The sequence below is a fragment of the Mesoplodon densirostris genome, chromosome X, assembly GCF_025265405.1.
Source record: "Mesoplodon densirostris isolate mMesDen1 chromosome X, mMesDen1 primary haplotype, whole genome shotgun sequence".
Classification (NCBI taxonomy): Eukaryota; Metazoa; Chordata; class Mammalia; order Artiodactyla; family Ziphiidae; genus Mesoplodon; species Mesoplodon densirostris.
In genome coordinates, this window is record NC_082681.1 from 86,334,491 (window position 1) to 86,348,795 (window position 14,305).

The following is a 14,305-nucleotide window of genomic DNA, read 5'->3' on the forward strand; positions in this document are numbered from 1 at the left end:
TTATCATTATGTAGTGTCCTTCTTTGTCTCTTGAAATAGACTGTATTTTAAAGTCTGTTTTGTCTGATATGAGAATTGCTACACCTGCTTTCTTCTGATTTCCATTTGCATGGAATATCTTTTTCCATCACCTCAGTTTCAGTATGTATGTGTCCCTAGGTCAGAAGTGGGTCTCTTATAGACAGTATATATGCAGGTGTTGTTTTTGTATCCATTCAGCCAGTCTTTGTCTTTTTGTTGGAGCATTTCATTGATTTACATTTAAGGTGGTTATCAATATGATTGTTCCTATTACCATTTTCTTAATTGTTTTGGGTTTGTTATTGTAGGTCTTTTCCTTTCCTTGCATTTCCTGCCTACAGAAGTTCCTTTAACATTTGTTGTAAAGCTGGTTTGGTGGTGCTGAATCCTCTTAGCTTTTGCTTGTTTGTAAATATTTTAATTTCTCCATCAAATCTGAATGAGATCCTTGGTGGGCAGAGTAATCTTGGTTGTAAGTTTTTTCTATTTCTTCACTTTAAATATGTCCTACCACTCCCTTCTGGCTTGCAGAGCTTTTGCTGAAAGATCAGCTTTTAACCTTTTGGGGATTCCATTGTATGTTATTTGTTGTTTTTCCCTTGCTGCTTTTCATATTTTTTCTTTGTATTTAATTTTTGATTCTTTGATTAATATGTGTCTTGGCGTGTTGCTTCTTGAATTTATCCTGTATGCGACTCTTTGTGCTTCCTGGACTTGATTAATTATTTCCTTCCCATATTAGGGAAGTTTTCAACAATAATCTCTTCTAATATTTTCTCAGACCCTTTCTTTTCCTCTTCTTCCTCTGGGACCCCTATAATTCGCTAGTTTGTGCATTTCATATTGTCCCAGGGGTCTCTGAGACTGTCCTCAATTCTTTTCATTCTTTTTTCTTTATTCTGTTCTACAGTGTATATTTCCACTATTTTATCTTCAGTGTCACTTATCCATTCTTCTGCCTCAGTTATTCTGCTATTGATTCTTTCTAGTGGATTTTTAATTTATTTTATTGTGTTGTTCATCCTTGTTTGTTTGGTCTTTATTTCTTCTAGGTTCTCGTTAAACATTTCTTATATTTTTGCCATTCTATTTCCAAGATTTTGCACCATTTTTACTGTGATTACCCTGAATTCTTTTTCAGGTAGACTGCCTATTTTCCCTTCATTTGTTGGGTCTGGTGGGTTTTTACCTTGGTCCTTCATCTGCTGTGTGTTCCTCTGGCTTCTCATTTTCCTTAGCTTACTGTGTTTGGGGTCTCCTTTTTCAGGCTGCAGGTTCATAATCACCATTGTTTTGAGTGTCTGCCCCCAGTGGCTAAGGTTGCTTCAGTGTGTTATGTAGGCTTCCTGTTGGAGGGGCCTGGTGCCTGTGTTCTGGTGGATGAGGCTGGATCTTGTCTTTCTTGTGGGTAGGACCACATCCGGTGTTGTGTTTTGGTGTCTCTGATCTTATTATGATTTTAGGTAGCTTCTCTGCTAATGGGTGGTGTTGTGTTCCTGCTTACTAGTTGTTTGGCATAGGGTGTCCAGCCCTGTAGCTTGCTGGTTATTGAGTGGAATGGGGTCTTAGCGTTGAGATGGATATCTTTGGGAGAGACTTCGCTGTTTGATATTATGTGGAGCTGGGAGGTCTCTGGTGGACCAGTGTCCTGAACTCGGCTGTCCCACCTCAGAGGCACAGGCCTGATACCCAGTCAGACCACCAATACCCTATCAGCCACATGGCTCAGAAGTAAAGTGAGATAAAAGGAAAGAAAAAAAGAAAAGAAAGAAAGAAAGAAGTAAAATAAAGTTATTAAAATAAAAAAAATTAAAAAAAGAAAGAACAACCAAACAATAAAACAAATCCACCAATGATAACAAGTGCTAAAATATGTAAAAAAAGAAACTTCAGACAGAAACTAGGACAAATGGTAAAACACAGCTATACAGACAAAATCACATGAAGAAGCATACACCTACACACTCCCAAAAATAGAAAAAATAAAAAATATATATATTAAGAAAAGGAAGAGAGCAACCAAATCAATAAACCAGTCTACCAATGATAATAAACTCTAAATACTAAACTAAAATAAACATAAAGACAGAAACAAATTAGATGGAGAAAGCAAACCCCAGTTCTACAGTTGCTTCCCATGTCCACTGCCTCAATTTTGGGATGATTCATTGTCTGTTCAGTTATTTCACAGATGCAGGGTACATCAAGGTGATTGTGGAGGTTTTTTTTTTTTTTTTTTTTTGCGTTACGTGGGCCTCTCACTGTTGTGGCCTCTCCCCCTGCGGAGCACAGGCTCCGGACGCACAGGCTCAGCGGCCATGGCTCACGGGCCCAGCCGCTCCACGGCATGTGGGATCTTCCCGGACCGGGGCATGAACCCGTGTCCCCTGCATCAGCAGGCGGACTTTCAACCACTGCGCCACCAGGGAAGCCCCGATTGTGGAGCTTTAATCCACTGCTCCAAAGGCGTCTGGGGTAGATTTCCCTTTCTCTTCTTTGTTAGCATAGCTCCTGGGGTTCAGCTATGGATTTCGTCCCGCCTCTGCACACAGGTCACCTGAGGAGTCTGTTCCCCACACAGATAGGATGGGGTTAAAGTAGTAGCTGATTAGGGGGTGTGACTCACTCAGGCCATGGGAGGGAGGTGTACGAAATTCGGTGCAGGTCTGTGGCATCAGAGGCTGGCATGACAATTCACGCTCTGTGCTCTTCTGGGGAAATCGTCCCTGGATCATGGGACTCTGGCAGTGGTGGGCTGCACAGGCTCCTGGAAAGGGAACTGTGGGTAGTGACCTGTGCTTGCACACAGGATTCTAGGTGACTGCAGCAGCAGCCTTATCATTTCATGCCCATCTCTGGTGTCCACACTGATAGCCATGGCACGTGCCTGACTCTGTAGCTGGTTTAGGTGGTGCTCTGAATCCTCTCTCCTTGCGCCCCCCAAAACAATGGTCCCTTTCATCTTTGGCAGTTCTGTACTTTTCCCTGGACACCCTCCTGGCCTACTGTGGTGCACCGGCCCCCTTCAGGCTGTATTCATGCAGCCAACCTCAGTACTACCCTGGGATCTGACCTCCAAAGCCCGAGCCTCAGCTCCCAGCCCCAACCCACTCTGGCGGGTGAGCAGACAAGCCTCTTAGGCTTGTGAGTGCAGGTCACCAGGGATCATTTGTGCAGGAATCTCTCCAATTTACCCTCTTCACCCCTGTTGCTGAGCTCCCCTCCATGGCTTCAGAGTTCCCCTTCCCCCACCCAGCCCCATTCTCAGCCAGTGATGGGGCTTCCTAGTGTGTGGAAACTTTTCCTCCTTCAAGCTCCTTCCCAGAGGTCCTGGTCCCATCCGTATTCTTTTGTCTCTTTGTTCATTTTTCTTTTCCCCTACCTAGGTACGTGAGGAGTTTCTTGCATTTTGCAAAGTCTGAGGACTCTGCCAGTGTTCAGTAGGTGTTCTGTAGGAGTTATTCCACATGGAGATTTATTTCTGATGTATTTTTGGGAGGAAGGTGATTTCCACGTCTTAGTCTTCCACCATCTTGAAGTTATTCTGTGTCTGTATGTTTCTTTGTGTGATTTTGTCTGTTTAGTATTTCTATTACTATGTGGTTCAGGATTATATCTGTTTGTTTGTTTGTTTTTATTCCTTTTCTTCTGAGCCGTGTGGCTGGCAGGGTCTTGGTGCTCCAGCATGGTGTTGGGCCTGAACCTGTGATGTGGGGAGCCGAGTCCAGGTCATTGGACCACCAGTAACCTCCTGGCCCCATGTAATACCACTTGGTGAGGGGATAGAAAAAGATATTCCATGCAAATGAAAATCAAAAGAAAGCTGGAGTAGCAATTCTCATATCAGACAAAATAGACTTTAAAATAAAGACTATTAGAAGAGACAAAGAAGGACACTACATAATGATCAAGGGATCAATCCAAGAAGAAGATATAACCATTGTAAGTATTTATGCACTGAACATAGGAGTACCTCAATACATAGGGCAAATGCTAACAGCCAAAAAGGGGAAATCAACAGTAACACAAAAATAGTGGGGCACTTTAACCCCACTTTCACCAATGGACAGATCATCCAAAATGAAAATAAATAAGGAAACAGAAGCTTTAAATGACATGTTAGACCAGATGGACTTAATTGATATTTATAGGACATTCCATACAAAAATTACAGAATACACTTTCTTGTCAAGTGCTCATGGAATATTCTCCATAATAGATCATATATTGGGTCACAAATCAAGCCTTGGTTAATTTAAGAAAATTTGAATTTTATCAAGTATGCTATGGACCACAACGCTATGAGACTAGATACTAACTTCAGGAAAGAAATCTGTAAAAATTACAAACACATGGAGGCTAAAAATACACTACTAAATAACCAAGAGATCACTGAAGAAATCAAAGAGGAAATCAACACATACCCAGAAACAAATGACAATGAAAACATGATGACACAAAACTTGCGGGATGTAGCAAAACAGTTCCATAGGGAAGTTTATAGCAATAAAATCTCAGCTCAAGAAACAAGAAAAATCTCAAATAAACAGCCCAAACTTACATGTAAAGCAATTAGAGAAAGAAGAACAAAAATTAAAAAAACAAAGTTTGCAGAAGGAAAGAAATCATAAAGATCAGATCAGAAATAAAAAGAAATGAAAGGAAGAATAGCAAAAATCTGTAAAAGTAAAGCTGATTCTTTGGGAAAAAAGAATTCATAAACCTATAGCCAGACTCATCACACACAAAAAAGAAGACTCAAATCAACATAATTAGAAATGAAAATGAAGGAAAAACTGACACTGCAGAAATACAAAGGATCATGAGATTACTACATGAAACTATATGCAAGTAAAATGAAAAACCTGGAAGAAATGGAAAAATTCTTAGAAAAGTAATACCTTCCGAGACTGAACCAGGAAAAATAGAAAATATGAACATGCCAATCACAAGCACTGAAACTGAAACTGTGAGTAAAAATCTTCCAACAAACAAAAGCCCAAGACCAGATGGCTTCACAGGTGAATTCTATCGAATATTTAGAGAAGAGCTAACACGTATCCTTCTCAAACTCTTGTAAAATATAGTAGAGGGAGGAACCCACCCAAACTCATTCTATGAGGCCACCATCACCCTGATACCAAAACCAGACAAAGATGTCAAAAAGAAAGAAAACTATAGGCCAATATCCCTGATGAACATAGCTTCAGAAATCCTCAGCACAATATTAGCAAACAGAATCCAACAGCTCATTAGAAAGATCACACAGCCGGATCAAGTGACGTTTATCCCAGGAATGCAAGGATTCTTCAATATAAGCAAATCATTCATTATGATTCAGCATATTAACAAATTGAAAAATAAATCCATGTGATAATCTCAATAAATGTAGAAAAAACTTTCAACAATATTCAATTCAACACCCACTTATGATAAAAACTCTCCAAAATGTGGGCATAGACGGAACCTCCTCAACATAATAAAGGCTATATATGAAAAACCCACAGCAAACAACTTTCTCAATGGTGAAAAACTGAAACCACTTCCCCTAAGATCAGGAACAAGACAAGGTTGCCCACTCTCACCACTATTATTCACCATAGTTTTTGAAGCTTTAGGCACTGCCATCAGAGAAGAAAAAGGATTAAAATGAATCCAAATCGTAAAAGAAGAAGTAAAACCACTGTTTGCAGATGGCATAATACTATACCCAGAGAATATTAAGGATGCTACCAGAAAACTACGAGAACTAATCAATGAATTTGGTAAAGTAGCAGGATATGAAATTAATGCACAGAAGTCTCTTGCATTCCTATACAGTAATGACAAAAAATATGACAGAGAAATTAAGAAAACACTCAAGGACTCCCCTGGTGGCACAGTGGTTGAGAGTCCGCCTGCCGATGCAGGGGACACGGGTTTGTGCCCCGGTCCAGGAAGATCCTACATGCCGTGGAGCGGCTGGGCCTGTGAGCCATGGCCACTGAGCCTGCGCCTCCGGAGCCTGTGCTCCGCAACAGGAGAGGCCACAGCAGTGAGAGGCCCATGTACTACAAAAAAACACAAAAACACACAAAAAAACCAAAACAAAAACAACACTCCAATTTACCACTGCAACAAAAAGAATAAAATACCTAGGAATAAACCTACCTAAGGAGACAAATGGCCTATAGGAAGAAAAGTGTAAGAAACTGATGAAAGAAATTAAAGATGATACAAACAGTTGGATAGATATACCATATTCTTGCACTGGAAGAATCAACATTGTGAAAATGGCTGTACTACCTAAAGCAATCTACAGGTTCAATGCAATCCGTATCGAACTACAAATGACATTTTTCACAGAACTAGGAACCAAAATTTTACAATTTGTATGGAAACACAAAAGACCCCGAATAGCAAAAGCAATCTTGAGAAAGAAAAATGGAGCTGGAGGTATCAAGCTCCCTGCCTTCAGACTATACTACAAAGCTATGGTAATCAAGACAGTATGGTACTGACACAAAAAATAGAAATATAGATAAATGGAACAGGATAGAAAGCCCAGAGATAAACCCACACACATATTGTCACCTTATCTTTGATAAAGGGGGCAAGAATATACAATGTAAAGAAGACAGCCTCTTCCTTAAGTGGCCCTGGGAAACTGGAGAACTACATGTAAAAGAATGAAATTAGAAAACTTCCGAGCACCATACACAAAAATAAACTCAAAGTGGATTAAAGACCTAAATGTAAGGCCAGACACTATCAAACTCTTAGAGGAAAACATAGGCAGAACACTCTATGACATAAATTACAGCAAGAGACTCTTTGACCCACCCCACCTCCTAGAGAAATGGAAATAGAAACAAAAATAAGCAAATTGGACCTAATGAAACTTAAAAGCTTTTGCACAGCAAAGGAAACCATGAACAAGACAAAAAGACAACCCTTAGAGTTGGAGAAAATAGTTGCAAACGAAGCAACTGACAAAGGGTTAATCTCTAAAATATACAAGCAGCTCATCCCACTCAGTATCAATAAAACAACCCCATCCAAAAATGGGCAGAAGACCTTAATAGACATTTCTCCAAAGAAGATATACAGATTACCAACAAACACATGAAAGAATGCTCAACATCATTAATCATTAGAGAAATACAAATCAAAACTACAATGTGGTATCACCTCACACTTGTCAGAATGACCATCATCAAAAAATCCAAACAATAAATGCTGGAGAGGGTGTGGAGAAAAGGGAACCCTCTTGCTCTGTTGGCGGGAATGTAAATTGATACAGTGACTATGGAGAACAGTATGGAGGTTCCTTGAAAAAGTAAAAATAGAACTACCATATGACCCAGCAATCCCACTACTGGGCATATACTGTGAGAAAACCATAATTCAAAAAGAGTCATGCAGCACAATGTTCATTGCAGCTCTATTTACAATAGCCAGGACATGGAAGCAACCTAAGTGTCCATCAACAGATGAATGGATAAAGATGTGGCACATATATACAATGGAATATTACTCAGCCATAAAAAGAAACGAAATTGAGTTATTTGCAGTGAGGTGGATGGACCTAGCATCTGTCATACAGAGTGAAGTAAGTCAGAAAGAGAAAAACAAATACCATATGCTAACACATCTGTATGGATTAAAAAAATGATTCTGATAAACCTAGGGGCAGGACAGGAATAAAGACGCAGGCACAGAGAATGGACTTGAGGACACAGGGAGTGGGAAAGGTAAACTGGGACGAAGTGAGAGGGTAGCACTGACATATATATGCTACCAAATGTAAAATTGATAGTTACTGGGAAGCCACCACATAGCACAGGGTGATCTGCTCTGTGATTTGTGACCACCTACAGTGATGGAATAGGGAGTGTCAGAGGGAGACACAAGAGGGAGGGGATATGAGGATATATGTATGCATATAGCTGATTCCCTTTGTTATACAGTAGAAACTAATACAACATTGTAAGGCAATTATACTCCAATAAAGATGTTAAAAAAATAGCAAAAACTACCATAAGCCTACAGCAGAGCAACAACAATACAACACACACACACAAATAAAGAAAAAATGCAAAAAAATACCACTAGAACAAAGAAACAAAAGAATTTAAAAATGAGAACAGTCAGTAAGGACTAGACTAACATAAACAAAAAATTAAAAATAAAAATATAGAGCAAACAAATAATGCAAAAAACATAAAATATACACATAAAACAAAAAGATCAAAATAAATAAAATAAAAAACAAAGAACACAAGAAAAAAACTCTAACACAACAAAAATTGAATTAAAAATAGAAAAATAAATATATATCTTAAAAATTTTTAATTAAAATTAAAAATAAAAGAAAAAATAATAAATGCAACACCACCAACAACTGAATAAAATGAAACAAACAAAAAAGAATAATAGTGATAAGCATATTTTCCTGGGCCCTCCTCTGTCAGTGTCCTTGCTCCCACAGTGAGCCAGAGCCAATCTCCACCTCCCCCGGAGGCCCTCCAATACCTACAGGTTGGTCTCTTGACCTGCTGTGGGCACTGTGGGGCCAGCTCACACTCTGACCTGGCCCAGCTCCCAAGTTTACTTTTCCCCATAGTCCACTCCTAGGAAGGCTAGACCAGTCTCTTGTGGGACCATTCGTCCACTCAGGTATTCCACAGACGCAGGATTTACCAAACTGATCTCGGGGATTTAATCTGCGGCTTGTTCAGCTGCACAGAAAGATTTCTGTTTGTGTTCCTTAGTTGCACTGCCCCTGGGGGTTCCAGCAGTTATTTGCCCATTTGACAGAAGTTCAAGTTTTACTAAATGGATTTTCATTACTATACAGTCTAGATGCTCTTTATTTTATTTTTATTTTTTTTAATTTTTATTTTATGTTGGAGTACAGTTAATTAACAATGTTGCATTAGTTTCAGGTATACAGCAAAGTGATTGAGTTATACATAAACATTCTTTTTCAAATTCTTTTCCCATTTAAGTTATTACAGAATATTGAGCAGAGTTCCCTGTGCTATACAGTAGGTCCATGTTGGTTATCTATTTTAAATATAGCATTGTGTACATGCCAATCCCAAACTCCCAATCTATCCCTCTCCCCAACGCTTCCCCCCGGTAACCATAAGTTTGTTTTCTAATCTGTGAGTCTGCTCTTTAACCTGCTGGGTTTTATGTTTTTCCTGTTTCCCAAGGTAGGTGAGTCTGTGCCTATGCCCCTCAGCAATATCTATCCCTACTTCAAATTGTTACTACAGAGGTGTGGTTCCCACATATACCATGTCTCCATCTTTACTACCCATTTCTATCTGGTCCTTTTATGTGGAATGGCTGTTCAATCAGCCCTCAAGAATTGCTCTCTATATAGGTGTAGATTTGGTGTGTCTATGGTAGGAGATGAGCTAAGAATCTTCCTATGTCACTATCTTGGATGCCTCTCCTCCCAAGATGTATAATTTAATACATATTTTTTGACACAGCTGTGTTGCCTAGATATGCTCCAGCATGAATGAGTTCTGCTTGCCATAACTCTTTTCTCCTCTGAAACCTTCCTAGCCAGGAAGACTCGTAGAGATGGTTTAGTCCTACTCTTCTCCACCCTCCATTTTATGGATAGGTCACCATAGGCCTAGAGAGGAATAGACTCATGCCTAGGACCAGCAAGTCACCCTAGAGCCAGGCCAGGCATTCAGTTTAAGAGGGCTCTGATTGAAGGTTCTCTGAATACCTGAAGAATTTAGTTTGTCCTTTTTCTACTTGGCTGAAACTTCTCAAAGAAGGAAGCTGACCTGTTATTCTTCTGCCTGCCTCTACAGCTCTGGGTGAACCAGGAGGATGGGGTGGAGGAAGGGCCCAGTGACGTTCAGAATGGGCACCTGGACCCCAACTCAGACTGCCTTTGTCTGGGCCGGCCACTCCAAAACCGGGACCAGATGCGAGCCAACGTAATCAATGAGATCATGAGCACCGAGCGTCATTACATCAAGCACCTAAAGGACATTTGTGAGGTAGGCCCAGCTATGATGGTGCATGTGAGGGCACTCAGGGTGGGGTAGAGGGCACTTCCATGAAGAAATGACAACCTTCCTGGGCCGTACCTGTGAAAGTCCCAAGATATTAGGAAACACAGTTTGACTGACCTCCTAGATTCTGTTCAGTGGGTGAGACTCCTCCCTTGGCGTTTCTCAGTCTCTCTGTTTCTTTCTCCCCTTTTTGCTATCTACCTGTCTGTCTAACTTTCATATTCATACTCCCTCTCCCCCCCTTCTCTGCCTCCCTCTGTCCCCTCTGCTGGAAACTCTATCCCTATTCTCTTGTTTTCTGATCCAGTTGTTGCCACCCCATGTAAGGGCCTGACTTCATTACAGCAAAACACATTTCCTGCCAAACCAGTGGTTTACAAACTTGAATGTGCAACAAAGTCCCTGGGCTGGCTTGTTAAACATGCAGATTCCAGCCCTCTTTGACCCCACCCCCCATGCAAAGTTGTGAATTCTCAGCCTGGAATAAAACACGGAAATCTCTATGTTTTGCAAGTATCCCTGGTAATACTTGTCTTCCACTATGCCACTCTGCCCTCCAGGGACTGTGGCTCCACATTGTCTAACTCCATCCCTTCCATCTTTCTGACCTGAGTGAGGATGAGAACCTTTTTTTTCTCACACTGCCTTGAGTCCGTTAGAGACAAGTTGGCATTTTCAAAGGACCGTTCACTAAACAGTATGAGAAAACAAATGAGAGAGAGAGAAAATAATGTTTTTAGAAGGATTTCTCCCCCCCCCCCTCACACACACACACACACACACACACACACACACACACTCACACATACTATAGCATTATGCTTGACCCAGTGAAAAACTCTACCTTGAATTTTTTTATCCCCTTTCTTCCAGATAAAAGATCAGGTCCTACTTTCTGTCCTCCAGCCCTACTGATTAGGTCCAGGGCCCACTCTGTAATCAATGGTATAGCTCTGACATTTTTCAAAGTTCTTGTTTCTTTAGAGCAGTGCTGCCTAATAGGACTTCCTGCAGTGATGAAAATGTTCTGTATCTGCAGTCTCCATTACAGTAGCCACTGGGCAAGTGGCTGTTGAGCACTTGAGATGTGGCTAGTATGGCTGAGAAATGGAATTTTAAATTTTATTTCATTTTAATTTAAATAGCCACACATGACTTATAGCAACCACATCGGACAGTGCAGCTCTGAAAAGATCAAGACCAAGGACTTTGGGCCTTAGCTTTCTTCACCTAAATTCATTCTTTCACCCCTTCCAGGCAGATTAAAGGTTATCTCCTCCCCCTTCCCCAAGGCAGTAAGGTAGGGTAGAAAGAACAAGGGCTCTGTGGACATGGAGTGCTGGCTTTCACATCTTAACTTAGTCACTAATTAACCCTTTGGCCTTGAAGGTGCCTCTTAACTCCTCTAACTTTTGTTTTATGATTTGTCCAGTAGGCTTCATTTTACCAACCTCTTAACTTTATTGAGGAAATGAAGTAAATCTAATATTGTAAGTATTTGGGAAAAGGTAGTTTTCCTTTCCTTCCTTCCCTTTTCGTCTATTCACCTATCCAACATTGTCTTTCTTTTATCTTTTTCTCTTCCTCCTACATCCATACAAATGGTTGATATATTTTTTAATTACCTTCTCAAATATGTTACATGGCACTGGGCATCAAACCACTGATATGTCATTCATTCCACAAACATTTAGTGGAGTTCTGCTCCATGCTAGGCCTTGGACATAGCTCCTACCCTCAAACTGTTCTGCCCTAGACCGATAGCATCTGAATCACCTGGGAGCTGGTTGGAAATGCAGAATCTTTAATTCCACTCCAGACCTGAGTTCAAATCTACATTTTAACAAGGTTCACTTTTGACTTACAATACATATTCAAGTTTGAGGAGCACTGCTGTAAAATGATAGCTATCTTACACTATTTATAATAGCAGGACATGGAAGCAACCTAAATGTCCATCAACAGAGGAATGGATAAAGAAGATGTGGTACATATATAAATGGAATATTACTCAGCCATAGAAAAGAAATAATGCCATTCACAGCAACATGAATGGACCTAGAGATTGTCATACTGAGTGAAGTAAGTCAGACAGAGAAAGACAAACATCATATGATATCACTTGTATGTGGAATCTTAAAAAAGGACACAAATGAACTTATCTACAAAACAGAAATAGAGTTACAGGTGTACAAAATACATTTATGGTTACTGCAGGGTAAGGCAGGGGACGGATAAATTGGAAGATTGGGATTGACACATACACACTACTAATAGAATAGATAACTAATAAGGACCTACTGCATAGCACAGGGAACTCTACTCAATACTCTGTAATGGCCTATATGGGAAAAGAAGCTGAAAAAGAGTGGATATATGTATATGTATAACAGATTCACTTTGCTGTACACCTGAAACTAACACAACATTGTAAATCAACTATACCCCAATAATTAAAAAAAAAAAAAGATAGCTATCGGGCTTCCCTGGTAGCGCAGTGGTTGAGAGTCTGCCTGCCGATGCAGGGGACACGGGTTCGTGCCCCGGTCTGGGAAGATCCCACATGCCGCAGAGCGGCTGGGCCCGTGAGCCATGGCTGCTGAGCCTGCGCGTCCAGAGCCTGTGCTCCGCAACGGGAGAGGCCACAACAGTGAGAGGCTCGCGTACTGCAAAAAAAAAAAAAAAAAAGATAGCTGTCTTATAATGTCATAGGGTCTATAATACAAGTTAGTACAGTCTGTTCTTTACCCAGAAGCCAAGGGATGATGTCAATACCTAAGTCATTCATATCACTCCTCTACTTAAAACTTTCCAATGGCTCACCTTTACTTTCTGAGTAAAAGCCAAAGTTCTCATTATTTCTGACAAAGCCCTTTGTGATCAACCCCTCCTTACCTCTGTGACTTCATCTCTTGCTCTTTTCCCACATTCTCTCACTACTTTAGCCACAATGGCCTAATTGCTGTTCCTTAAAAAGGCCTGACACACTCCCCCCTCATAGCCTTTCCACTGGCTTTCCCTTCTGCCTAAAGCACTCTTCCCTCAGATGTCTATGTGGCTCCGTTTCTCACCTCCTTCAAGGTTTCACTCAAATATCATCTCCTTGAGACCTTCCCTGACTATTCTATTTAAAATTGTAACCATGTACTGTCTTGTTTTATTTTTTTCCATTGCACTTACTGCTTTCTGACTTACTATATATTTTGCTTTTATGTTTTGTTTATTGCCCTTCTCCCCTACTAGAAAGTAAATTCCATGAGGGAAAGGGTTTTTTTTATTGATTTACTGGTACATCCTCAACATCTAGCACAGTGCTTGGCAGATGGTAGATGCTCAATAAGTACTTTTGAAAGTTGGAATTAAATATAACTGCTCATGTGCATATACTATTTTGGCAAAATACATTCACATCTTATGCCATTTGATTTTCAGACAGGAAATAGGTTGTTATTGTTATTCCTATTTTCTAGATCAACAGACTGAGTCTCTAATAGGCAAAATTACTTTCCCAGAGTTCTCAGCCACTGGCCCAGTGGGATTCTTAGTCTTAGAAGGATTTTGTTCCCAACTCCCAAACATCTTGGCCTCTTCCTACAGGGCATGGGCTCAGAACAGCAATGCAAGTATTTATCCTTCCAAAAGAGAGTGCTATGACCCTGCTTTGAGGAATTGCCTAATCCAGCCATCCTAAGCAAAGCTTTTGTTGGTGGTCTGCGAGTTCCATATCTCTTTATTATTCTTGATGCTGAAGCTAAGGGTTTAAATGGGAATGGGAAGTATCTCTTTGTCTCATCCTTCGACCACAGATGTCAAAGGAATGTTTAGCTAGAGCAAAAGAAGGGTAGAGAAAGCTGTGTCTTGATGGGCCAGAAGGCAGTATTTTAGCTCAGGGTTGTGTCACCTAAACCAAAAGCTATGAGGAACAATATGATTTATGAGAAGAATATCAAAACCAGAATTGGGAGTCCCAGGTTCAGGTCCCACCTTAGTCACAAACTGACCGCACTGACTGAAGTCAGGTGAATCTTTTCCATCCTGGACCTTGTTCCCCAACTCTAAACTTAGCAGGTTGGTAGAGTTACTCTTTAAGTGTTGTCTGGCTCTTAGTTTCTCTGATTCTGTGAGATCTAGGTATGCTCTCACTAGAGAACGCTGTGGTTGTGATCCGTGTTACTTCTGCATGTTTTGCCATTTCCTCCTTGATACCCATGGAGGCATGTCTTACTCAGGCATGAATGTGTTAACAAGGCATAATC

At 40.5% G+C, this 14,305-nt stretch overlaps 1 protein-coding gene across 8 annotated transcripts in view; it reads left to right on the forward strand.

Annotated features, from left to right (window-relative positions):
* Nucleotides 1-14,305, forward strand: part of ARHGEF9 (Cdc42 guanine nucleotide exchange factor 9) — a 207,306-nt gene that overhangs the window by 90,052 nt on the left and 102,949 nt on the right. For 6 of the 8 annotated variants that reach the window (XM_060087328.1, XM_060087325.1, XM_060087320.1 and 3 more), the window contains one exon: nt 9,843-10,034. The exons of 1 other annotated variant lie outside the window; for it this stretch is intronic. In XM_060087328.1, coding sequence (XP_059943311.1) covers nt 9,843-10,034 — 192 coding nt within the window. Of the gene's footprint in view, nt 1-3,881; nt 3,964-9,842; nt 10,035-14,305 lie in introns of those variants that run through there. One more of the 8 variants, XM_060087324.1, reaches the window with a different exon arrangement.